The sequence below is a fragment of the Mustelus asterias genome, chromosome 21 (genome assembly GCF_964213995.1).
Source record: "Mustelus asterias chromosome 21, sMusAst1.hap1.1, whole genome shotgun sequence".
Classification (NCBI taxonomy): Eukaryota; Metazoa; Chordata; class Chondrichthyes; order Carcharhiniformes; family Triakidae; genus Mustelus; species Mustelus asterias.
In genome coordinates this window covers 65,142,502-65,169,074 of record NC_135821.1, presented here as the reverse complement: position 1 = coordinate 65,169,074, position 26,573 = coordinate 65,142,502, and the positions used below count along the sequence as shown (strand labels likewise).

General features: G+C 43.3%; 1 protein-coding gene across 4 annotated transcripts in view; it reads left to right on the top strand.

Annotated features, from left to right (window-relative positions):
• The window catches only part of zdhhc18a (zDHHC palmitoyltransferase 18a), a 39,720-nt gene that overhangs the window by 10,970 nt on the left and 2,177 nt on the right, over positions 1–26,573 (top strand). For 2 of the 4 annotated variants that reach the window (XR_013500454.1, XM_078238040.1), the window contains exons 6-8: positions 435–537; positions 4,964–5,076; positions 6,242–6,338. Coding sequence is in view for 3 of the 4 variants with exons in the window: in XM_078238040.1 (XP_078094166.1) it covers positions 435–537; positions 4,964–5,076; positions 6,242–6,338 (313 nt within the window). In the remaining variant the exon portion in view is untranslated. Of the gene's footprint in view, positions 1–434; positions 538–4,963; positions 5,077–6,241; positions 6,339–18,461; positions 18,547–26,573 lie in introns of all 4 variants that reach the window. The other 2 variants (XM_078238042.1, XM_078238041.1) reach the window with 2 other exon arrangements.

The following is a 26,573-nucleotide window of genomic DNA, read 5'->3' as shown; positions in this document are numbered from 1 at the left end:
CACAGAGCTGTGATAGAACCTGGCATTGTGTGTCCTGTATGTTTCAGTACGACATCGAATGGGCTGGGGAAGGGGCCAGCGTTTTAATTCTGATTAGACCAAAGGTGAACTGGTGGGTTTTGAGAAGGTGGTGATTCTTGGCACAAATTTGTACAGAACAATGCTGACAGAGGACTGAATACAGGCTTTCTCTTTCCCCCTTTCATTCTCAGGGAACTTTTAATATAACTAGAACAAAACATTAAAACTGCCAGAAGAATCAGCTCCTGAGCAGTACCGGGGCCACATGGTCATTGCCTGCGTGAGGCTAAGTGGTTCATGTGTGTGCAGGTGGAGAATTGGTGAAGCCTGTAGCGAGAGTTGGGAGGATGGATGTTGGGAAAGTTTGGGTAGTGTTTGAACTCTAGGAGGATATTTTCCTTGACTCCACTCACCGCACTGGAGCTGGTGGTCTGTTTCTTCTCAGTCTGGTCCATTCTGGGCCTCTCAGGGTTCCACACATACTTGGTGGCTTCCAACTTAACAACAAACGAAGATGTGAGTACATTGTGTGTGCGTGTGTGCGCATGTGGTGTGTGCCTTTGTAAATGTAGCTTCACATGTTGTTGTTCCATCAAGACTCGCTCTATATGATGAATTAAATGGGTCACACCTGCCTTGATTTATTTTAAAGGTGAATAGGAGCACCTATACCATCCAGCTTCATTTCATATACACAGACACCCCGATATCCAGTTTTCTATTTCCAAAAACGTTTGTTAGAAGACATTTTTCTTGTATTATTTTATGTTTTGCCAGTATTGTCTGTTGCTGAATGACTCTGATCATTCTTTTATGTTGCATAAATGCAGAAATTATATGGATGAATTCCGTGGCTTCCATTAATGAAGTGGAGCTCAGCAGGTCCGTGCGGATGGATGAATAAGGTTGCATGTTAATGTGTTGAGCTAGTTTGCTGTTTGTTCAGTTTGAGACCACATACCAACCACTGGAAGTTTAGTCATGAGTGGAACCAATTTGACTAGTTTTGTTACAAGCTTGTAGAGTCATTGCAACTGAGGTGATGAAGCAGTACTAATTTTAATGCTATTGTACACACATGCCTAGGCTTCCAGAATCCCCTTCAATTTGCTGGTTTACTGCATTTAGTAAGGATATAGATTGCTTGAGAGGGAGTGCACAGAAGGTTTACCAGACTCATTCCTGGGATGGCAGGACTGATTTGTGTGGAGAGATTGAGCCAGTTAGGATTATATTTGCTGGAGTTCAGAAGAATGAGGGGGATCTCATGGAAACCTATAAAATTCTAACAGGACTAGACCAGGTAGATACAAGGAGGATGTTCCCAATGGTGGGGGTGTCTAGAACCAGGATCACAGTCTGAGGATCCTGAGTAGACTGTTTAGTAAGAAGTTTAACAACACCAGGTTAAAGTCCAACAGGTTTATTTGGTAGCAAAAGCCACACAAGCTTTCGGAGCTCCAAGCCCCTTCTTCAGGTGAGATGGGGCTTGGAGCTCCGAAAGCTTGTGTGGCTTTTGCTACCAAATAAACCTGTTGGACTTTAACCTGGTGTTGTTAAACTTCTTACTGTGTTTACCCCAGCCCAACGCCGGCATCTCCACATCATAGACTGTTTAGGACAGAGATAAGAAATTTCTTCACCCAAGAAATGGTCAGCCTGTGCAATTTGCTACCACCAAAAGTATTTAAGGCCAAAGTATTGTATGTTTTCAAGAGGCCGTTAAATATAGCATTTGTGGCGAAGGGGATCAAAAGATATGGGGGAAGGCGGGATCAGGCTATTGAGTTGGATGATCAGCTATGATCATAATGAAAGGCGGAGCAGGCTCAAAGTTGCTGAATAGCCTCCTGCTCCTATTTTTTATGTTTCTATGTCAACTGATAAGTGCAATAATTGGCTGTATCTCTAAAATTTAAGTTTGAATTACACTTTGGTGGGACGAAAAGTCAGTCAGTTGGACTTGCTCACTCTGTGGTTCTCTTGTCAATCAGTCTATTATCCGTCAGTTTATCGCATTTGTCTCAGTTGGTCAGGCTCTCCCTCTCGAAATTCATCTGCCAGGTGTCTGCCCATTTGGCCAACTTGTCAGTGTCCCTCTGAAGTCGCTCAGCGTCATCCTCCCAATTCACTATTCTCCCTAGTTTAGTATCATCTGCAAATTTAAAAATTTTGCCCTCAACGCTCATCTCTAAATCGTTTATATAAATCAGAAAAAGCAAGGGTCCCAACACTGATCCCTGGGGAACACCATTTTCAACACGTCTCCAATCTGAGAGATGCCCACCCATACCTACCCTCTGTTTCCTATCTCTTAGCCAACTTCTAATCCAAGCTGCCAAGGACCTATCAATCCGAAACATTTGCTATCAAACCTGCCATGTGGCACCGTGTCAAATGCTTTTTTAAAGTCCAAATATACAACATGCACAGAACCCTCATCCATTGCCTGTGTCACCTCGTCAAAGAACTCAATTAAATTTGTCAGACATGATCTGCCCTTGACGAAGCCATGTTGACAGTCTAGTGTTAGTATTTACTATATACACTAAGTCTTGTCTTATCTTGTCTTATCCCATATTATGGCCTCCGTCAGTTTTCCCGCTGACAGGTCTGTAGTTTCTTGGGTTATCCTTTGCCCCTTTCTTAAACAACGGCATCACATTTGCAAGCCTCCAGTTCCCCCAGGACTAATCCTGTATTCAGAGAGGCCTGGAAAACTTCTGTCAACGGCTCTGCAATTTGCTCCCTTACTCTCTTAGCAATCTAGGATGCACCCCATCTGGATCTGGTGACTTATTGATCTGAAGTGCTGCTAGCCCTTTTCGCACTTTATCTATCGCTACTGCTCAGTTGCTCAACATCCACATTTTCGACTTTGCCATTGTCACCATCTTCTAATTGGATAAAGGCTGAAGCAAAGTACTCATTTAGTACCTCTGCCATACCCTCCGCTTCGATGAGCAGTTTACCCTGCTTGTCCCTTATGGGTCCCACTCTATCCTTCACTAATCTTTTACCATCAATATGTTTGAAGAACATTTTGCTATTTGTTTTAACACAGCCTGTCATCCTTTCTTCCTGCTTCCCCTTAGCCTTCTTTATTCCAGCCTTAATCTCTCTCCTGCATTTGAGATACTCTTCCTGATTTATATTATTCTATTGTTATTCTTGCATGCATCATATCTCTCTCTTCCTTATTTTCTTGTCAATGTCCTTAGTCATCCAGGGTACTCTAGCTTTGCGGCCCCATTATTTATGTCTCATGGGTATGTACCTAACTTGCAGCCTATTCATCACTCTTTTGAAAGTCTCCCATCTTTCATCCTCTGTTTTATCCACGAAAATGCACTTCCAATCAACCTGCTCCAGTTCAACTTTTAGATCCCCTAAGATTTGCCCTTTTCCAGTCTAGGATCTTAATCCACGACTGATTTTTATCCTTTTCTAACTTAATATTGAACTGTATTATATTATGATCGCTATTTCCCCCATTCTGACATTCTCCACCTAGCCTGCCGCACTTCTTGGGACCAGATCCAGCACAGCTTCCTCCCTGGTAGGTAGAACACGCATGCACAGGAATTTCTTCCCTCCATGCCCCACACTCTACCTTTCTCCCAATCTACCTTGGGATAATTAAAATCCAGCTTATGCAAAAGTAGAAATCTAGCTGACTGGAGGAGCAAGAAAACACAGCAAAAGCATATAGAGAAAACAAGAAGAGGTGCCAAAAAGGAATATGGAAAAGAAACTAGCAAAGGATATCAAAACTAACAGACAAGGTGTTGATTAAGTGTAATAAAAAATGTGGTAAGGCCATCTGAACCCATTAAAGGAATATAATGAAATGGCAAACGTGTTAAATGAATGAGTTGTATCCATTTTTAAAGTGGGTAAAAATGACAAAATATCAGAAGTAAAAGGAAACCTAAAATTGAGAAGGGGAAGAATTTAGATTTAGTACAAGTTTTTTTCTAACTGGTGAAAATAATGAGACTTGAGGCAGATAAATGACTGGAATTTGCTGGTTTCCACCCCAAGATATTAAGAGAAATAGGTGGGGAAATTGCAGAGTGGGGATTGTGCCTTTGGATTGGCAAATTGCAAATTTAAAAGTGAGGAAGAGAAAAACCAGAGAAAACCAAAGACCTGTCAGTTCATCAACTGTGAGGAAGTTATTGTAATCATCAAGAGACAACGTGTTGAAGCACTTGGTCAAGTATCAGTAATCAAAGTCCGCATTTTTTGAGGATAGTTCACGTCTGACTAATCTAGTTACATTTCTTGAGGTCACTAATAAGATGGACATGAAAATATCTAAAGATGTTGCCTATGTGGACTTTCAGAAGGCTCCTGGTTTTCATCATCAGGTTATACCTAATCTTACTCGAGTTGATGATTTCAGAGAAACCATGGAGTGTCTTGTGAAGGAAATGAAAATGTCACATTGATGCAGTTGTGCAATAGATTTAGTGAAACACAGTGGAAGCTGCTGTTCTTTAACCATGTAGAGAACTAAACTAATTTCTTTTATAGTGTTCATATGAGTGTTCAATGTAACAGTGTGAAAGGGAGTTTTACTTTGTAGCTGACCCATGCCATACCTGCCTTGGAAGTGTTTGATAGAACAGTATAGGGGGAGATTTACTCTGTATCTAAACTATGCTGTATCTGCCCTGTGTTTGGACCCCGTGTTGTGTGAGGCTGGCATTGAATGTAGAAGATTAAATGCTCCATATCAGTAAACCATCACCCTTCACTTGACTAGAGCGATGTGTCCCAGGGTATTTTGCAAAGTTGCTAACTGATGGTGTTTACCGAGAGAGGAGAACTCTGCAGAGAAACATAGGAAAGAAATGCAGTTGAAAAATGTAAATTGTGACATGAATGTTTTGATCCTGCTTTTTATGAAATGCCTTGTGCTTTAATGTTTTAACAGATTAAAGGTTCATGGTCCAGTAAGCGAAGCTCAGACGAAAGCACTAATCCTTATAGTTACAACAGTATCGTCACTAACTGCTGTGCAGTCTTGTGTGGACCAATGCCACCCAGGTACAGCCAGAAACCTGCAAACCAGTCTCTCTCACTCCCTTCCATCCCCATGTATGTTTGTCTGTTATGTCTGTCTCTCATTCATTTTCTTCCCCCATTCCCTGCATCTGTGACTATTTGTGTGTCTGTCTGTCTCTCTCTCCCTCCTCACCCCTTGTAAATGTTTGTCTGTCTGCCTCTCTTTTTAGCCTCTGTTGCTTCCTTTAACTGAATTCTATTAAATTGGACAGCCTGTACTCAGTATTTGTTCAGTGCTGTCCAGTGCTTTGTGCCAGTATTGCAGCATAGTGGAATTTGTTCAGTATTTATTGCTGGTATGGATTAATAAGTAAGTATTGGAGTTCTTGACATGAGTTTTTGACTTTGGATTGGAAGAGAACCAGGTGCTTATATATTCCTGTATTTATGCAATAATAATTGCGTAATAAGAATAAGTTGAAATGGCAACCGCACTTAATGATTCCTGAATCAAAGGATTGACTGAAGAAAAAAATAAATTGTAAATGCATGTGGTATCGTTTCCAACAGGAACAAAGGTCTAATTAAACTCCAGTGTAATGTACTTGTGCTGTCCTGTCAGTCGGCAGTGATTCCTGTCCTTGACTTATCAGCACTGCAATCCCACTACAAACACTGCCTGCTTGTGAAAAGTAAATTCAGACCAGGCAAAAGAATTTGTCTGTGGGGAGTGGCAAATATCTGGAATAATTGCCAAGGTATTGAATACACAGTCATAAATGGAGCTCAAGGTGGGCAAGTCGAGAGATGAGGTCCTATGTAAATGTTGGGGTTTCAGAAGGATGGTTCTCGATGGAAGCATTGGGCTATAGAAAGAATGAAGCTTGTGTGGGATAGTTCAGGTATTGGAAAGTTGCAATTTTATTGAAAGGTTGGGCTGATGAAAGAATGGTCTTCGACAGAAGCATTGGCTTAGTGAAAGGATGGGCTTCACTGAGGGAGTTAGTACACTACAAGGATGAGGTTGATTAGCTGAATCACCTTATTTCTCCATGAGAAAATCTCCACAGAAATGCCTCAGATTATGACCTGTTTGGCCGTTTTGCATTTTATTCAAATTAAGTTTTTATGAGAATATTGACCAGTACTTTGATATTTTCATTGATGCTTGCCCTGGATTATTCACTACTTTCTCTCTGTTTCCCAGTTTAATTGACAGGCGTGGTTTCTCGGACACAGACACACTACAGCAACCTACGCACCAGCGTAAAGTTTCTCAGGGAGCAAAAACAGAAGCCAACCTGGTAGGAGGTGACGCCTAATGATGGCGTGAATTAATGCCATGCCTGTCATGTTTGAGTCCACCTTCCCTCATGCATCTATCTATCTCCCTCTTACCCATGACCTCACCCTGAGCATGAACAGAAACAGAGACTTCATCATGTGGGAATGTTTAGGTGCCTGACTCAGTGACATTTTGCATGCAGTTCCCATGGCTGGAAATGTCACTTGAGCCAAGCCCTCAGAAACAGATTAACTCCATGTGTACAAGCGTGTGGATGCTGTGAAGAATCAGTGGTGGACTGCTCAGCGAATGGGCTGTAAGGATCACGGGATATGTTATTGCCTGCAGTTTGGGGACATTTCTTTGGAGTTCCTCTCCGTTATAGTGAAATAAGAGCAGGAACATCCTGCTGCAACGAGCTGACCTGAAACACTGAAACCAGCTGTGTTCAGACACAGCATAGTGACTGGTACTGGATCATGTTACTGTTACAGTAAAGGAACAGAGATTGGGGGCTCGTGCGCAAGGGTTAATGTTGCATTTGAAAAGGGGAGGTGGATCTGAGGGTGGAGGAAGCCTATTCCTTTAATCTAATTATGAACCGCTGAGTTGCATCTTTAGCTTCAAGTGGGATTGTGGGTTGACGAATATCATGTGATTGTTAATATGGGTTGGCAGTGCCCAGCAGAATGTTCATGTTCTTTTCATTACCCTGGAGCACTCTGCAATCACGTGTATTGAGTGTTTGAAGATGGAAGGGGAATGGACCCAAGAAAGCATTCCAGGGAAGGGATACCGCAGAGAGTTGGTGAGCATTGCTACAGCCAGAGGTCTGGTGAAGGTTGGCCAAAGGGCCTCTATCTGTACCACGGGAAAAGGCTGCAGAATTGAAAGTTGCACTGTAGAATCCTGCCTGTGCTTTCAGCACTCTTTGCCAATGTGCATACTGCAGTGACAATTGCACAAGAAACTTCTTGCCAATTTGTGCTACCACTCTGTATTATTTTAAAATATTTTTGTTTGAATCCTCTGTGCCAGCATACTGCCTGTACAGAGAATGTTATCTAATTATTGCTGTTTTATTTTCAATTAACTTGTATTTATAATAAAATTGGTGCTATTCATCTAAAAGTCTTCCCTGATGAACTCTTAAGTAGAAATAAAATGGGTGAGTTGGATCACAGACTGTGCAGCAGAGTGGAGAGATTTGGATGGATGAAGCTGGCTGTGGCCTGAGAAGACACAGATGGCCATTTGGAGAGTTCCACAGCATTCTAACTGCTCTCGAAAGCTATAAGCTTCAGGTGGACTAATTATCACATCAGTTTCCTGACGTATGCTTTTGGAGACAGAGGGGTCAAATCAGGCAGAGTGTGTCTGGAACAAGCTGCCAGAGGTAGTAGTAGAGACAGGTACAATTTTATCTTTTAAAAAGCATTTAGATAGTTACATGGGTAAGATGGGCATAGAGGGATATGGGCCAAATGCGGGCAATTGGGATTAGCTTAGGCGTTTTTAAAAAAAAAGGCGGCATGGACAAGTTGGGCCAAAGGGCCTGTTTGCATGCTGTAAACCTCTCTGACTCTATCACAATAGCAAATACTGTTCAACATGGAGATTCAAAATACAATATTCAGGTTTATCTTTTGGTTCCACAAAGGTTTTCTGCTGCCTGCGTTGGTGAAGCACTGCTTAGAATAGTGCAAAGTGTACAAAACAAAAATGGCCCTGGCTCCAACTTCAATCTGTGTTGACTTAAGTTTGTTTATTAGTCACAAGTAGGCTTATATTAACAGTACAGTGAAGTTGCCACACTCCGGTGCCTGTTCACCTGAGGGAGAATTTAGCTTGGCCAATGCGCCTAACCAGCACGTCTTTTGGACTGTGGGAGGAAACTGGAGCACCCGGAGGAAACCCACGCAGACACGGGGAGAACGTGCAGACTCCGCGCACACAGTGACCCAAGCCGGAAATCGAACCTGGATCCCTGGTGCTGTGAGGCAGCAGAGCTAGCCACTGTGCCACCGTGTCGCCCGTTTCAGCTGAAGGGACAGTCAACCAGGGATCCCACTCCTAATCACCATACGGTAACCTCGGTGAACTGTGCGAATGATTGTACAAGAATGGAGTTGTGTTCAGTTGTTATGCTTTCTCCCCCCCCCCGCCCAACACACGCGCACCCACCACCACCATTTGAATAATCTGCTGACGCTCGGTCTCAGCTCACAAGATGAATGGTTCTTAAAAGAAAGGTACTCAATAGTGCCTACACCTTCAAGGAGGAAGGAAGAAAAGGGAAGAGATTGGCAAAGAAAACACAAATCATGAGATTTAGCAACAGGTTGATTTCCTAATGCTGTTGACAGGAGAGCTGGAGCAATTTAACAGGGGTGTGTTGTCTTGGGGCTAGGGGTCAGTTAGCTCATTTGGCTGGACTGCTGGTTGGTGATCCAGAGCAACACCTATAGCGAGGGTTTAGCTCCTAAACCGGCTGAAGTTAGAAACATAGAAAAACTACAGCACAAAACAGGCCCTTCGGCCCCTCAAATTGTGCCGAACATATCCCTACCTTCTAGGCCTACCTATAACCCTCCATCCTATTAAGTCCCATGTACTCATCCAGGAGTCTCTTAAAAGACCCTATTGAGTTTGCCTCCACCACCACTGACGGCAGCCGATTCCACTCGCCCACCACCCTCTGTGAAAAACTTCCCCCTAACATTTCCCCTGTACCTACCCCCCAGCACCTTAAACCTGTGTCCTCTCGTAGCAGCCATTTCTACCCTGGGAAAAAGCCTCAGAGTCCACCCGATCTACGCCTCTCAACATCTTATATACCTCTATTAGGTCTCCTCTCATCCTACGTCTCTCCAAGGAGAAAAGACCGAGCTCCCTCAGCCTATCCTCATAAGGCATGCCTCTCAATCCAGGCAACATCCTTGTAAATCTCCTCTGCACCCTTTCAATCTTTTCCACATCATTCCTGTAATGAGGCGACCAGAACTGAGCACAGTACTCCAAGTGGGGTCTGACGAGGGTCTTATATAGCTGCATCATTATCCCCGGACTCCTAAACTCAATCCCTCCATTGATAAAGGCCAGCACACCATACACCTTCTTAACCACCACCTCCACCTGTGGGGCCGATTTTAGAGTCCTATGGACCCTGACTCCAAGGTCCTTCTGATCCTCTACAGTACTAAGAGTCTTTCCCTTTATATTGTACTCCTTCATCCCATTTCGCCTGCCAAAATGGACCACTACGCATTTATCTGGGTTGAAGTCCATCTGCCACTTCTCCGCCCAGTCTTGCATCCTATCTATGTCCCTCTGTAACTTCTGACATCCCTCCAGACTATCCACAACCCCACCAACCTTCGTGTCGTCGGCAAACTTACCAACCCATCCCTCCACTTCCTCATTCGGGTCATTTATGAAAATGACAAACAGCAAGGGTCCCAGAACAGATCCCTGGGGCACACCACTGGTGACCGACCTCCATTTAGAAAAAGACCCATCTATACCCACTCTCTGCCTCCTTTGGGCAAGCCAGTTCTGGATCCACAGGGCAGCGGCCCCTTGGATCCCATGCCCTCTCTCTTTTTCTAGAAGCCTTGCATGGGGGACCTTATCGAACACCTTGCTAATATCCATATAAACCACATCTACCGCTTTCCCTTCGTCAATGTGTTTAGTCACATTTTCAAAGAACTCTACCAGGCTCATAAGGCAAGATCCGCCTTCTCAACCTTTCCCCTTGCCTGAGGTGCGGTGATCCCCAGGTTAAATCACCACCAGTCAGCTCTCCGTGTCAAAGGGGAGAGCAGCCTATGGTCATCTGGGACTTTGTCATTCATAGAAATCATAGAAACCCTACAGTGCAGAAATAGGCCATTCGGCCCATCGAGTCTGCACCGACCACGATCCCCCCCAGGCCCTATCCCTATATCCCGACATATTTACCCGCTAATCCCTCTAACCTACGCATCCCGGGACACTAAGGGGCAATTTAGTATGGCCAATTAACCTAACCCGCACATCTTTGGACTGTGGGAGGAAACCGGAGCACCCGGAGGAAACCCACGCAGACACGAGGAGAATGTGCAAACTCCACACAGACAGTGACCCAAGCCGGGAATCGAACCCAGGTCCCTGGAGCTGTGAAGCAGCAGTGCTAACCACTGCGCTACCGTGCCGCCCATTGGGAAGTAAATGAGCCCCTCAGAGTCAACTGTGATTGGTCTCAGCCTGAACAAGGTTCATGGAATTGGCGACTACAGTCTAAATACTCTGGTGGGGAAGAAGGAGGTGGTCACTTCATGTTTACCTGGAGAAGTTACTTCCTTACTAGAATTGAATTGGAGAAGTTACTTCCTTATTAGAGATTTCATATTCTTAGGAAAGGAAAAGTTGACTTGCATCAAATTCAGAAGCAATAATGGAACACAAAACATTGGCTTCCTACCCTTCCAAGTCAGTTCTGCGGTTATGCCTAGTGCAGCAGTCTGTCCAGGTTTACCTTCAACCAAGTGTTCAGACAGAATCCAGCTTGATTGCAGGTGGAGACCTCTTATCCTTTGGGTCAATAGACCCTTGCTAAGACTCCTTCATATGATCAAAGGAGGTTATTGTGTTTTATTTTATTAATTCTTGGAATATGTACATTGCTGTCAAGAGTGGGCATTTATTCCCCATCGGTGCTCTCGCGAAGGTGGTTGTAAACCACTTTCTTGAACAGCTGGAGTCCATGTGTTGCAGGTGTTGCGTTTGGTCAGAAATTCCAAGATTTTGATCCAGCAATGATGAAACAAAAGCAATATATTTCGAAGTCAGGGTGGTTTGTGACTTAGAAAGTATTTCCATGCACCTGCTGTCATTATCCTTTTAGATCGTGGAAGTCATGCGTTTTTGGAGGTGCCATTCCCTGCAAGATGTTGATGGGAGAATCAAAGATGGTAATGCCATTGAATATCATGGAAACTAGTTAGACACTCTCTCTTTGAGATGGTTCATTGCCTGCTGTTGTGTGTCCGAGACAGAGGCACAAGGACTGCGCTCGTGTTGCTGAGACTCTCCCACTGTGTTGAACAGGCTGCAGCTTCCCATGGAAATCTTTCCTTCTTTCCCTACCCGTTTTCAGATTAAGCTGTCATGGATTCTTTGCAGAACCTTAATCTGCAACATTTTTGATTAATTTATTTGAGACTTTGAAGCAGAGATGTGCTTTACTTTGGCATTCTCTCTAGTTGTAATTTATTTCACTTCTAACGATCTGCTAAAGAAAATATGTTTGTGTGTGTACTCATTCATCCCAGCTGTTCCTCCTTATTGGGTGGGTGGGGGGGGAAATGAGCCCGGTCAGGTCTTCAAAGTTTCGGTAGGGGAACATGTGGCAAATAGTGACCACAATTCTGTTAGCTTTAGGATAGTGATTGAAAAGGATGAGTGGTGTCCCAAGGGTAAGGTGTTGGATTGGGAGAAGGCTAACTTTAGCAGGGGCGGCACGGTAGCACAGTGGTTGGCACTGCTGCTTCACAGCTCCAGGGTCCCGGGTTCGATTCCCGGCTCGGGTCACTGTCTGTGTGGAGTTTGCACATTCTCCTCGTGTCTGCGTGGGTTTCCTCCGGGTGCTCCGGTTTCCTCCCACAGTCCAAAGATGTGCGGGTTAGGTTGATTGGCCAGGTGAAAAATTGCCCCTTAGAGTCCTGATGCGTAGGTTAGAGGGATTAGTGGGTAAATACGTGGGGGTAGGGCCTGGGTGGGATTGTGGTCGTTGCAGACTCGATGGGCCGAATGGCCTCCTTCTGCACTGTAGGGTTTCTATTAAAAAAAACTTTAGTGGGATTAGGCAGAAATTGGCAGCTCTTGATTGGGAGAGGCTGTTTGAGGGTAAATCCACATCTGGCATGTGGGAGTCTTTTAAGGAACAGTTGTTAGGGCTGCAGGATAGGCATGTGCCTGTAAAAATGAAGGATAGGAAGGGTAGGATTCGAAAACCGTGGATCACCAGGGAAATTGAGGGATTGGTCAAAAAGAAAAGAGAGGCGTACGTTAGGTCCAGGCAGCTAAAAACGGAGGGAGCTCTGGAGGAATACAAAGAAAGTAGGAAAGAACTCAAATGAGGAATTAGAAGGGCAAAAAGGGGTCACAAAATGTCCTTGGCAGACAGGATTAAGGAGAATCCCAAGGCATTTTATTCATACATTAGGAACAAAAGGGTTGTCAGGGAAAAAATCGGACCTCTCAGGGACAAAAGTGGGGAATTATGCTTGGAGCCCAAAGAAGTAGGGGAGATCCTAAATGAATAATTTGCGTCGGTATTCACAAAGGAGAGGGATGTGTTGACTGGGAGTGTCTCGGAGGGGAGTGTTGACCCATTGGAGAAAATCTCCATTACAAGGGAGGAAGTGTTTTTTAGGGAATATAAAGACTGACAAATCCCCAGGGCCTGATGGAATCTATCCAAGGCTGCTCAGGGAGACGAGAGATGAAATCGCTGGGCCTCTGACGCAAATCTTTGTCTCGTCACTGGACACAGGTGAGGTCCCAGAGGATTGGAGGATAGCTAATGTGGTCCCGTTATTTAAGAAGTGTAGGAAGGATAACCCGGAAAATTATAGGCCGGTGAGCTTGACGTCCGTGTTCGGGAAGTTGTTGGAGAGGATTCTTAGAGATAGGATGTATGCGCATTTAGAAAGGAATAAACTCATTAACGATAGTCAGCATGGTTTTGTGAGAGGGAGGCCATGCCTCACTAACCTGGTTGAGGCTTTTGAAGAAGTGACTAGAATGGTTGATGAGGGAAGGGCCGTGGATGTCGTCTATATGGACTTTAGTAAAGCGTTTGACAAAGTCCCTCATGGTAGGTTGGTGCAAAAGGTTGGATCTCATGGGATAAAGGGGGAGGTGGCTGGATGGGTGGAGAACTGGCTTGGTCACAGAAGACAGAGGGTGGTAGTGGAAGGGTCTTTTTCCGGCTGGATGCCTATCTGGTGTTCCGCAGGGCTCTGTATTGGGACCTCTGCTGTTTGTGATTTATATAAACGATCTGGAAGAAGGTGTAACTGGGGTGATCAGTAAGTTTGCGGACGGCACAAAAATGGCTGGACTTGCAGATAGTGAGGAACATTGTCAGAGGCTACAGAAGGATATAGATAGGCTGGAAATTTGCGCAAAGAAATGGCAGATGGAGTTCAATCCAGATAAATGCGAAGTGATGCATTTTGGTAGAACTAACGTGGGGGGAGCTATACGATAAATGGCAGAACCATAAAGGATGTAGATATGCAGAGGGACCTGGGTGTGCAAGTCCACAGATCCTTGAAGGTGACGTCACAGGTGGAGAAGATAGTGAATAAGGCATATGGCATGCTTGCCTTTATAGGACGGTAGTCATGATGTGGAGATGCCGGCGTTGGACTGGGGTAAACACAGTAAGAAGTTTAACAACACCAGGTTAAAGTCCAACAGGTTTATTTGGTAGCAAAAGCCACACAAGCTTTCGAGGCTCTGAGCCCCTTCTTCAGGTGAGTCAGAAGGTGAGTCACCTGAAGAAGGGGCTCAGAGCCTCGAAAGCTTGTGTGGCTTTTGCTACCAAATAAACCTGTTGGACTTTAACCTGGTGTTGTTAAACTTCTTACTGTTTATAGAACGGGGCATTGCGTATAAAAGTTGGGGTCTGATGTTGCAGTTGTATAGAATGTTGGTTCGGCCGCATTTGGAATACTGCGCCCAGTTCTGGTCGCCACACTACCAGAAGGACGTGGAGGCTTTAGAAAGAGTGCAGAGGAGGTTTACCAGGATGTTGCCTGGTATGGAATGGCTTAGTTATGAGGAGAGATTGGGTTAACTGGGGTTGTTTTCACTGGAAAGACGGAGGATGGGGGGTGACCTAATAGAGGTGTATAAAATTATGAAAGGCATGGATAGGGTGAACGGTGGGAAGTTTTTTCCCAGGTCGTTGGTGATGGTCACGAGGGGTCATAGGTTCAAGGTGAGGCGGGGGGGGAGGTTTAACATGGATATCAGAAGGACATATTTTACACAGAGGGTGGTGGGGGCCTGGAATGTGCTGCCGGGCAAGGTGGTGCAGGCGGACACACTGGGAACGTTTAAGACTTATCTAGATAGCCACATGAACAGAGTGGGAGTGGAGGGATATAAAAGAATGGTCTAGTTTGGACCAGGGAGCGGCGCTGGCTTGGAGGGCCGAAGGGCCTGTTCCTGTGCTGTATTGTTCTTTGTTCTTTTTGTCTTCAAGCGCTGATTAGTATTCAGCCTCACTGGGCTGAGTCTCTTGTCTGCTACATCAGTTAACAGAGAAATAGGAGGAACTGGTTCCATTTGTCAACTATAAATTAATTTTAAGCTCCCCCAATTTCTCATTCTGGAACTGAGTCATATTGAGCAAGAAGGTCCTGGGTTTATTTCCTTCTATCTGCAGTGTTAGCTGATGGTAGGCGAGTGCTAGGATTGACCTCAGCTGGTCTGGGTTAGAGTTCCTGTGCCTGGCCACTACATGGCCTCGGTGAGGGCATGTTTAAGCCCAAGTATCCAACCCAACAGGGCTAATACCTGAAGAATATTCAAGTGTATGAGCTATTGGAAATATGCTTGAAGTCTGTGGAGTTGCATCTCAGCAAGAGTTTTGATTGAGTTATTGAATGACTTGGTGAGCTGTATCTTGAGATTTTCAAACTGTTGCTGGTTATTGCCCTGGTGGCCCTGGTCAAGAGGAAACATTTCTTGGGACTGAGTTAGATTTTATCAGGATTCTGCTTCTAATTGAACATACATTCATAGAGGTCATAGAGGTTTACAGCATGGAAACGGGCCCTTCGGCCCAACTTGTCCATGCCGCCTTTTTTTAAACCACTAAGCTAGTCCCAATTGCCTGTGTTTGGCCCGTATCCCTCTATACCCATCTTACCCATATAACTGTCTAAATGTTTTTTAAAAGACAAAATTGTATCCACCTCTACTACTGCCTCTGGCAGCGCGTTCCAGACACTCACCACCGTCTGAGTGAAAAGATTGCCCCTCTGGACGCTTTTGTGTCTTTCCCCTCTCACCTTAAACCTATGCCCTCTAGTTTTAGACTCCCCTACCTTTGGGAAAAGATAGAAACATAGAATAACTACAGCACAAAACAGGCCCTTCGGCCCCACAAGTTGTGCCGAACATATCCCTACCTTCTAGGCCTACCTATAACCCTCCATCCTATTAAGTCCCATGTACTCATCCAGGAATCTCTTAAAAGCCCCGATTGAGTTTGCCTCCACCACCATTGACGGCAGCCGATTCCACTCGCCCACCACCCTCTGTGAAAAACTTCCCCCTAACATTTTCCCTGTACCTAGCCCCCAGCACAGTACAGTTAACTATCTAGCTGATGTATGCCCCTCATTATTTTATAGACCTCTATAAGATCACCCCGAAGCCTCCTACGCTCCAGAGAAAAAAGTCCCAGTCTATGGTGGCATAGTGGACAGTGAAGAAAGTTATCTTGGATTACAACGGGATCTTGATCAATTGGGCCAGTGGGCTGATGAATGGCAGATGGAGTTTAATTTAGACAAATGCGAGGTGATGCATTTTGGTAGATTGAACCAGGGCAGGACTTACTCAGTTAATGGTAGGGCGTTGGGGAGGGTTACAGAACAAAGAGATAGGGGTACATGTTCATAGCTCCTTGAAAGTGGAGTCACAGGTGGACAGGGTGGTGAAGGAGGCATTCGGCATGCTTGGTTTTATTGGTTCGAACACTGAATACAGGAGCTGGGACGTCTTGTTGTAGTTGTACAAGTAAGGCCACACTTGGAATACTGTGTACAGTTCTGGCCACCCTAAAATAGAAAGGATATTATTAAACTAGAAAAAGTCCAGAAAAGATTTACTAGAATGCTACCGGGACTTGATGGTTTGGGTTATGAGGAGAGGCTGGATAGAGTCATAGAGGTTTGCAGCATGGAAACAGGCCCTTCGGCCCAACTTGTCCATGCTGCCTTTTTTTTTAAACCCCTAAACTAATCCCAATTGCCCGCATTTGGCCCATATCCCTCTATACCCATTGTACCCATGTAACTATCTAAATGCTTTTTAAAAGATAAAATTGTACTCGCCTCTACTACCACCTCTGACAGTTTGTTCCAGACACTCACCACTCTCTGTGTGAAGAAATTGCCCCTCTGGACACTTTTGTATCTCTCCCCTCTCACCTTAAACCTATGCCCTCTAGTCTTAGACTCCCCTACCTTTGGGAAAAGATATTGACTATCCACCTTGTCTATGCCCCTCATTATTTTATAGACCTCTATAAGGTCACCCCTCAGCCTCCTGCGCTCCAGAGAAAAAAAGTCCCAGTCTATTCAGCCTCCACTTTCAAGGAGCTATGTACCTGTACCCTGAGATTTCTTTGTTCTATCACTCTCCCCACCACCCGACCATTAACGGAGTAAGTCCTGCCCTGGTTTGATTACCAAAATGCATCACCTTGCATTTGTCTAAATTAAACTCCACATGCCATTCATCAGCCCACTGGCCCAATTATGCCAGCTTGGTTGAAGTGAAAGAGTAGAAAATGAGGGGCAAGGAGGGAGAGGCGTCATCACAACTATAAATCACTGGCTAATAATTGATTGGCTTTTGGCCAATAAAAGCCAAATAATTGATTTGGCTTTTGCTACCAAATAAACCTGTTGGACTTTAACCTGGTGTTGTGAGACTTCTTATTACTAATAACTGATTCCCATGCAACAGACACGGCATATGTTTCTAATATCTCCATTTGATTTGCCATCACCCTGCTGTCATGTTCCCGTCTAGCAAATACCACCTATCTCTCTCTTTCTCCCATTAATGCTTCTGCACAGCTCAGTGGTCCAGTTCCAACATCACCCTTAAACATTAAAAGATCCAGTAGCAGTTATAAATGTTAGACAAATTTGCTGCACAGGTTACATGAAAATACAGATTTCTAGTCGAGACCTGATGAATTTGATACTTAGTGTATGGGTCAATAATTCGAGTTGAAATTTGGTTGAAATTACAGAATTTAACTTTCTATAAAACATACTTATTCCATATAAATGCCATTTCATAAGCAGTATAACCTGTTCCACAGTGTTTAAAATCCCACATTCGCACAGTTCCCAACAGCAGTGAAACTGATTTGTGTAATTCTGGCCTGATCTGTGTGCATCACAACAGGAGACCCAATAGCTAACACGAGTTCTGAACCTACCTACAATGTTTGAGGACTTGGACAAACTCTATAGGGTCTGCACATCTTGCCCAAGGAACCCCATTACACTTGCAGGAAATCCACCTCTTTCCAAAGACACTGAGTTCCAATTCTGCTCTTGTTCCACATTGAGCAAAGCAGTAGAGACCAGGGTTTGATGCAGGAATTTTCTGATCTTTCTGCATCTGTGCTAGATCAGCGTGCAATTTATTTACTGAGATATCGGGGAATTCTAGTAAAAGATGAATTTCTCATTGAAATGACGGGGATAAGATGTATAAGGTAGGGATAAACTACAGAGTCAGTGTGCACCAGCCCAAGAGGTGGTGACTCTGTAGAGTAACCAGCTAGCCTTGTTCAGTGGCATTCCTTTTGACGAAAATCTGAGATCACAATGTTGGATCTGTTCAATCCGTGGTGTCTGCCATTTGCCAATCTTTTGGGCTATAATCGGCTAATTCATTACAGCCTTGTTTCCCTCCAGTTTCTGTCTTTCTCTGTATTGAAAAAACCCAAATTGGAACAGACTGTAAACCAGCACGATTCTATCCTGACAGAGTGAGTTTCGAGTTTCAGTTCTGCACGCTGGAGTGAGCTGCTTAAGGGCAGTGTAACAATCAGTGGACAGTTGTATTGAAATTCAAGGTAATCTAAATACTGTTGGTATATAGCTGTTGGCAGCTGTGAGTGAGTCAAGCTAATGATTTGGGAGGATTCGCTGGGAGAGAGTGAGAGTTTTGGGATTGGAGGATGGGTTCTAAGGAAGGCCTCCCAACCTTGGACAGGACAGTTCCTTCCTGTCTGATGTGTAGATTCCTTGGTGACAGCTGTTGGGTGTGAGAGAGAGAGCTGGAGAGACAGTCATTGGTATGTGTGTAATGTTGAGTGTTTGTTCCCTAGGAGGATACTTGTGAGGATTTTGCAGTTTCATGCACGGCCTGATTGGATTTAAGAGGTTTCAGAGTGAGGCTGGTGCTGACAGCTGGTAAGCGTGCTCGCACTCTCCATCAACACTCTCCATCAACACTCTCCATCAACACTCTCCATCAACACTCTCCATCAACACTCTCCATCAACACTCTCCATCAACACTCTCCATCAACACTCTCCATCAACACTCTCCATCAACACTCTCCATCAACACTCTCCATCAACACTCTCCATCAACACTCTCCATCAACACTCTCCATCAACACTCTCCATCAACACTCTCCATCAACACTCTCCATCAACACTCTCCATCAACACTCTCCATCAACACTCTCCATCAACACTCTCCATCAACACTCTCCATCAACACTCTCCATCAACACTCTCCATCAACACTCTCCATCAACACTCTCCATCAACACTCTCCATCAACACTCTCCATCAACATTCTCCATCAACATTCTCCATCAACATTCTCCATCAACATTCTCCATCAACATTCTCCATCAACATTCTCCATCAACATTCTCCATCAACATTCTCCATCAACATTCTCCATCAACATTCTCCATCAACATTCTCCATCAACATTCTCCATCAACATTCTCCATCAACATTCTCCATCAACATTCTCCATCAACATTCTCCATCAACATTCTCCATCAACATTCTCCATCAACATTCTCCATCAACATTCTCCATCAACATTCTCCATCAACATTCTCCATCAACATTCTCCATCAACATTCTCCATCAACATTCTCCATCAACATTCTCCATCAACATTCTCCATCAACATTCTCCATCAACATTCTCCATCAACATTCTCCATCAACATTCTCCATCAACATTCTCCATCAACATTCTCCATCAACATTCTCCATCAACATTCTCCATCAACATTCTCCATCAACATTCTCCATCAACATTCTCCATCAACATTCTCCATCAACATTCTCCATCAACATTCTCCATCAACATTCTCCATCAACATTCTCCATCAACATTCTCCATCAACATTCTCCATCAACATTCTCCATCAACATTCTCCATCAACATTCTCCATCAACATTCTCCATCAACATTCTCCATCAACATTCTCCATCAACATTCTCCATCAACATTCTCCATCAACATTCTCCATCAACATTCTCCATCAACATTCTCCATCAACATTCTCCATCAACATTCTCCATCAACATTCTCCATCAACATTCTCCATCAACATTCTCCATCAACATTCTCCATCAACATTCTCCATCAACATTCTCCATCAACATTCTCCATCAACATTCTCCATCAACATTCTCCATCAACATTCTCCATCAACATTCTCCATCAACATTCTCCATCAACATTCTCCATCAACATTCTCCATCAACATTCTCCATCAACATTCTCCATCAACATTCTCCATCAACATTCTCCATCAACATTCTCCATCAACATTCTCCATCAACATTCTCCATCAACATTCTCCATCAACATTCTCCATCAACATTCTCCATCAACATTCTCCATCAACATTCTCCATCAACATTCTCCATCAACATTCTCCATCAACATTCTCCATCAACATTCTCCATCAACATTCTCCATCAACATTCTCCATCAACATTCTCCATCAACATTCTCCATCAACATTCTCCATCAACATTCTCCATCAACATTCTCCATCAACATTCTCCATCAACATTCTCCATCAACATTCTCCATCAACATTCTCCATCAACATTCTCCATCAACATTCTCCATCAACATTCTCCATCAACATTCTCCATCAACATTCTCCATCAACATTCTCCATCAACATTCTCCATCAACATTCTCCATCAACATTCTCCATCAACATTCTCCATCAACATTCTCCATCAACATTCTCCATCAACATTCTCCATCAACATTCTCCATCAACATTCTCCATCAACATTCTCCATCAACATTCTCCATCAACATTCTCCATCAACATTCTCCATCAACATTCTCCATCAACATTCTCCATCAACATTCTCCATCAACATTCTCCATCAACATTCTCCATCAACATTCTCCATCAACATTCTCCATCAACATTCTCCATCAACATTCTCCATCAACATTCTCCATCAACATTCTCCATCAACATTCTCCATCAACATTCTCCATCAACATTCTCCATCAACATTCTCCATCAACATTCTCCATCAACATTCTCCATCAACATTCTCCATCAACATTCTCCATCAACATTCTCCATCAACATTCTCCATCAACATTCTCCATCAACATTCTCCATCAACATTCTCCATCAACATTCTCCATCAACATTCTCCATCAACATTCTCCATCAACATTCTCCATCAACATTCTCCATCAACATTCTCCATCAACATTCTCCATCAACATTCTCCATCAACATTCTCCATCAACATTCTCCATCAACATTCTCCATCAACATTCTCCATTTTCATCATCCATGGCCATTGCATGAGGAGACGCATATCAGCCAACTAGCTACTCTTACATTATCGTGTTGCTCTCGAGCCTTTAACATACCAGATCCTTGTGTGTCTGTTATGGAAAGGATTTCCACGTGTCGTGACGTGAAATGTTAAATTCCTATTTCTTGGGGTAGAAGAATTGGAGCTCTGGCCTGTCATTAGCACAGAAAGCTAGGGATGTCCATTTGAAAGTTACATCTCTAGGGAGATGCTTTCGCAGGTAATGGTATAGACACTGATTAAACAGAGAATATAATTCCATATATGATAATCTTAGATCCGAGAAAATATTCCTTGCATTCATCTCCAAGTACTGTTCCCAGCACCTCTCTAGTTTTCTAAACTCCTGATTTAAATTTAAAGAAATGTTGTTAAATTCTCAGTACCACGAGCCAAGCTTGAGTGAGGAGTGATGTTGTGTAATTGGCCTCAGAACCCCTGGGCTGAAGAGAGAGAAAATATAAAGCAGAGTTCTTGTTCCACATCCAATGACTCTAACTGGAAACTCATGTGACTGAGATTCGGCTACAATGCTGCTAATAGTTGCATATAACACTTTTCAATGGGCAGTGGTGTGAGATATTGAAGAGTCGTTAGTACCTTTGAAATGTGTATAATGAGGGTGGGGGGTCAGTACCTTCAGGAAAGGGAGAAATTTGGAAGGTGTAAACAAACAAAAAGAACTTTTCAATTAAAAATTGCGTGTGTGTATCTCAAAGATACATTAATGTATATCAAATTATACTCAATGCATGGAAAATGAAATGTTCTTAAAGAATGTGATTGGAACTCGGGGGTCAACAGCCTTAATTACAAGTTCAGCCATTTTTTAAATGGAGTCAAAAACACACTTACTGAAATCTCAATAATTGTGAAGAGTGACAGTCTTTTGTTGTCATTTCAAACTCTCTATGTCAATTTATTTTCCAAATTAAATTCAAATTCAGTTGAAAACAAAACCCTCTGGCTCTCTTAATATTGGGTACAGTACTGTTGATGTTGCAGTTTCCATTTCCTGTATTAAAAAAATTGTAGCAAAACAGCTTCAACACAAGGGCACAGTTCCTTTTATTAATGTACATGTCCATGCTAGCGACTTGCTTGATCAGCTACAGGCGATACGTAAGCCATTAATGTGATGACATGTCCTTCTGCTTGGCAAAACAGTCCCAACTGTAACCTATGACTTTTGATCCAATAGAATCTCACTTTTGTGATTAGACATTTAACAAATAGCTGTTGTATTCAAATATCTATTGCCAAGAATATTTTTAGATAAATTTTTAAAATTAGAAACCTATTTAGATAACAATTTTCTAAAGAAAGTTGGTAGAGAGAAAAGAGTTCCTTATCAATCCTTAAATGAGCCGCAGGTTGCTGACCCCTGTCCTAACTGGTACTACATAAATAATTTGTTGTCCGACTATTTGTATCTGTACTGGAAATGTGCTTCTAAAGAGCACACAGTCCTATCAGAAATCTCCCAGTAAGCAGTCCATGGCCCAGCCAGAAATAAGGCACAATCCAGCTTAAATGTAAATACTGCACTGCTGTACTGGAAATGTACCTTTAAGTAGTGCTGTGGTCACTGGAAATGTGACAATAAATAGTGAGCTATTTGGAAGTATGTAAATAGTGAACTATCTGACTGGATGTATGTAAATAGTGAACTCTCATACTTCTGTACCTATAAATGTTACACTGTCGTTCAGCAAGTGTGGCTGTAAATAGTGCATGGTCCTACGGGAAGGATGTCTGTAAATAATACACTATCCCTCAAAATATATCTGGGTGCACTGACCTACCGTCTCATGCATGCATGTTAATGGTGCCTTGTTGAACTGGTGATGGGCTGTAAAACGTGCGGGGTCCCACCCACCATACTTGCGAAAAACAGGCTGAGAATGTGCGGTACTACTTGACACAGAGGGTGTCTCAGGCTGACATATGGGTACTATTCGTAGACTATAGCTCCGGTTTATAATGGCTCTGATCTTACAGTTTCATGCCGACCTGAGTTGTGTTGTCCAAAATCCCAACTTGTGTAAACAACCTCTGCTTGGGTTTGCTGTTGGCTGCCATGTGCAGGCCAAATCTATAGGGAGATCATATGAAGAACTTGGCCATCACATTAAATATTTCTGCTGCCAAGACCAGTTCAGTCTCAAACATTTGTATCAAGTTTCCAGCTGCATAAATTGGTAATTTCTGAAATGGTGAAGCTGCTTTGCAGTGCCATGTGTACCAGTTTGTTTTTTGCAATAGTGTTTTCCACCTAATTAAGAACCTGCTTTACAGGGCCTGGAGGGGGAGTGTCAGATTAAAGAAAGATATTAAAACTCTGAGTAGTTAGGTTACTTGTTTGGACAGTATAGAGGCTGCCAACTGAATTTAAAATTTGATACTTGACAGCAGAACTGAGGCACCACTGTCAATTGCAGATACAGAGGACACTTGCACGAGTATCTGCAATCCAGATGTTCGACAGCTTATATCTAATTTCATCTCCACGTTTCTGTACCCAGGCCATTGTTTGTGGCCTTCAGTCTGACACCTGCGGCTTCCTTTTGAAACCGAAGAGTTAGAGGTACTTGTGTAGAATTACATAGGATTGCATTGTGTTTATTGTCATTGAGCCCAATTGGTCTATGCCAGAGTTAATGGTCCACATACACCTCCTCCCACTTTTATTCATTTCACTCCATCAACATACAATATAAAATGAAGGGTACAATTCTAAAGGGGGTTCAAGAGCAGAGGACCTGAGCACGTGTGCACAAATCATTCAAGGTGAAGGGCAGATTTGAGAAAGTGGTTAATAAAGACCTGGGCTTTATAAGTAGGGACAAAGAGTACAAAACAAGAAAGTTATGATCAACCTATACAAAACTATCATCTCTCTCAACTGGGGTATTGTCCCCTGTTTTGGACACCACATTTCAGGAAGCTTTGGAGAGAATGTGGGGAAAAAAGTCATGAGACTGTTTCCAGGGATGAGGATCTTCAGTTCTATGGATAGGGTTGAAGAAGCTGGAGCTGTTTACCTTGGGGAAGAGAATATTAAGAGACGATTTGATGGAGTTGTTCAAAATCATGAAGGGTCTGGACAGAGTAGATAGAGATAAACTGTTTCCTTTGGCAGCTGGTTTCAGAACCAGAGGGCACTGATTTAAGGTGATTGGCAAGCAATGCAACAGCAACATGCAATGACATGAAGAAAGATGTTTTTATTCACTGAGTGATTAGGATCTGGAATGCAATGCCTAAGTGTGGTGAGGCAGATTCAATCAAAGCCTTCAAAAGAGAATTGGATAATTATCTGAAGAGAGAAAATTTGCAGAACTAAGGGAAAAGGCCAGGGAGTGGTATTGAGTTGGTTGGCAAAGGGCTGACATGAACATGATATGCTGAATGGCCACTGTCTGTGCTTTAATCATGATAACCTTCTAATCCTTTCTCCCTTGTAATTATCCAGTTTCCTTGAATGTGTCAACACTTGTTGCTTTAACTTCTTATGGTTGTAAGTTCTATATTTTTGCCACTCTCTAGGCAGACGTTTCTTCTGAATTCCATATTCTATTTTTTGGTGACCATGTTATATTAATGACCAAGTTTTGATTACCTCAAAAGTGGAAGCATCTACCCTGTCAAACCCTTTCAACGTTTTAAAGACCTCTGAGGTTACCCCCTCTTAAGCAAAGAACCTCAGCTTATTCAGGTCTTGTCTTTTGGGGAGCTGGAAAGGTGACCCTATCGGGGATTGAATGTTCCCTTCCTTGTATCAGCTGCATGGATAGAGTTCCTGCTTTGTCAATGTAGTCGCTAAACTCCCTTGTGCGTGCTGCAAATGAGCGTGGCGTTCACTGGTATGAGGAGATGTTAGTAAATGTACATCTTGCTGTCACTCATGCTTCTTATGGCAGCTGCCAAGAATGATATAAACATAAGCCAGGCAAGACTCCTTCTGTGGGAGACACCAGACAGAAAATTTGCCCTTTGAACACACCATTTCATTGTGTTTCATACTTATTTTGAAGATGGAAGTGGCAGCAAAGTGTGAGCAAACAATGCTAAGACACAGGATGAGGTGCTCCTCACTGCCCATATAGTGACATCCTGGATTAGTGTTGGGCTGGTATATTTAACAAGCAAACTGATGCAACTATAGGTTTCTTGGTTCTGCAATTGTGACTTGGTGCTGTTCTGCCTGGTATAAATGTGATGGTAGCCTGAGGGAATTCATCATCAAATGGGAAGGCTGTGGCCCCAGTGCTGCATCTCCACCTGACTAATCGAGACACGGCAGTGTGGGAAGCTTTACAGATATCTCCAGCCCCTCTCTGTAGATGAGGAACCTGACCGCTGTCCCCATTAGTACAAATGAGAGGAAACTGCTATTTTTAATCAGATAATTACACAATGGAAAAACACTTCAGACAATTATTCCATTTTCCCCTCCAGTTTTATCTCCTCCCTTTTCCTCTTGCTCCTCTGTTCTCCATTGTTGTTGTCCCTCTTCTTTCCCTATCGCCCTCTTCTTTACCTTCTCTCCCTTTCTCCCTAATCTTACCCCACTCCTCCTTTCGCAAATGTCGACTCTCTTCCCCTCTTCCTCTTCACCTCTCCTGACGATATTAATCTCACTTCTGCTCTCTCTTCCTGAATATATTGATTCCTCCTGTAATTCCTCTCCCCTTTGCTTTGTCATCCTCTGCAGGTTTTAACTCATTGCCTTCACTCCTTACCTTCTCTCCTCTTCCCCTGAAGATGCTTTATTCCTTGCGAGATGATGGTTCCTCTTCACTCGTGGCCATTTTATGTTGTCTAATGCTGCTAATCGATCAGTGAGCAGCGGTCCTAGCAGATTGTCACATTTGGCACCCCACCAAGGCCTATTCAAAGTTGGTCATTGATGGGGTCCATTTTTTCATTGTCTACATCACACCCAAAGTGAAAGTCAGCTCCCTGAGATAGGATGCTTTGAATCTGAGCTGAGAGCTGGTGAAACAGGCAAGCATGAGTAATGAGCTCGAATACATAAGCAAAATACTGCAGGTGCTGGAAATCTGAAATAAAAACAGGAAATGCTGGAAATACTCAGCTGGTCAGGAAGCGTCTGTGCAAAGAAAAATCAGAATTAGTGACCAATATCCGAACCTGGTGAAAAATCAGCAAACTGAAAGTTAACATAGTTTCTCTCTCCAGCTGAGTATTTCCAGCATTTCTCGTTTTTGTACAAGTAATGAGCTGCTGTTGCACAAATGCTTTAGTTGCAAATGCCCAGAAACCTTTTGCTGGAGTTTGGCTGCTGGTACTGATCTGGTTTAAAGGAATCATTCATTTAGTTTCAGTCTTTAATCAGGTGGGATTTTTTTCTGAATTCATTCACAGAACATCACATGCTGTGATATGGGGTTTAACTCATTACTGAAATCTGAATACTTCCATTTTCAGTAGCAGGGTTTAGTTCTAATCTATGTCACTCTGTGTTGCGACGTGGTGACACAGTGGTTAGCACTGCTGTCTCACAGCGCCAGGGACCCGGGTTCGATTCCCAACTTGGGTCACTTGTCGGTGTGGAGTTTGCACATTCTCCTGGTGT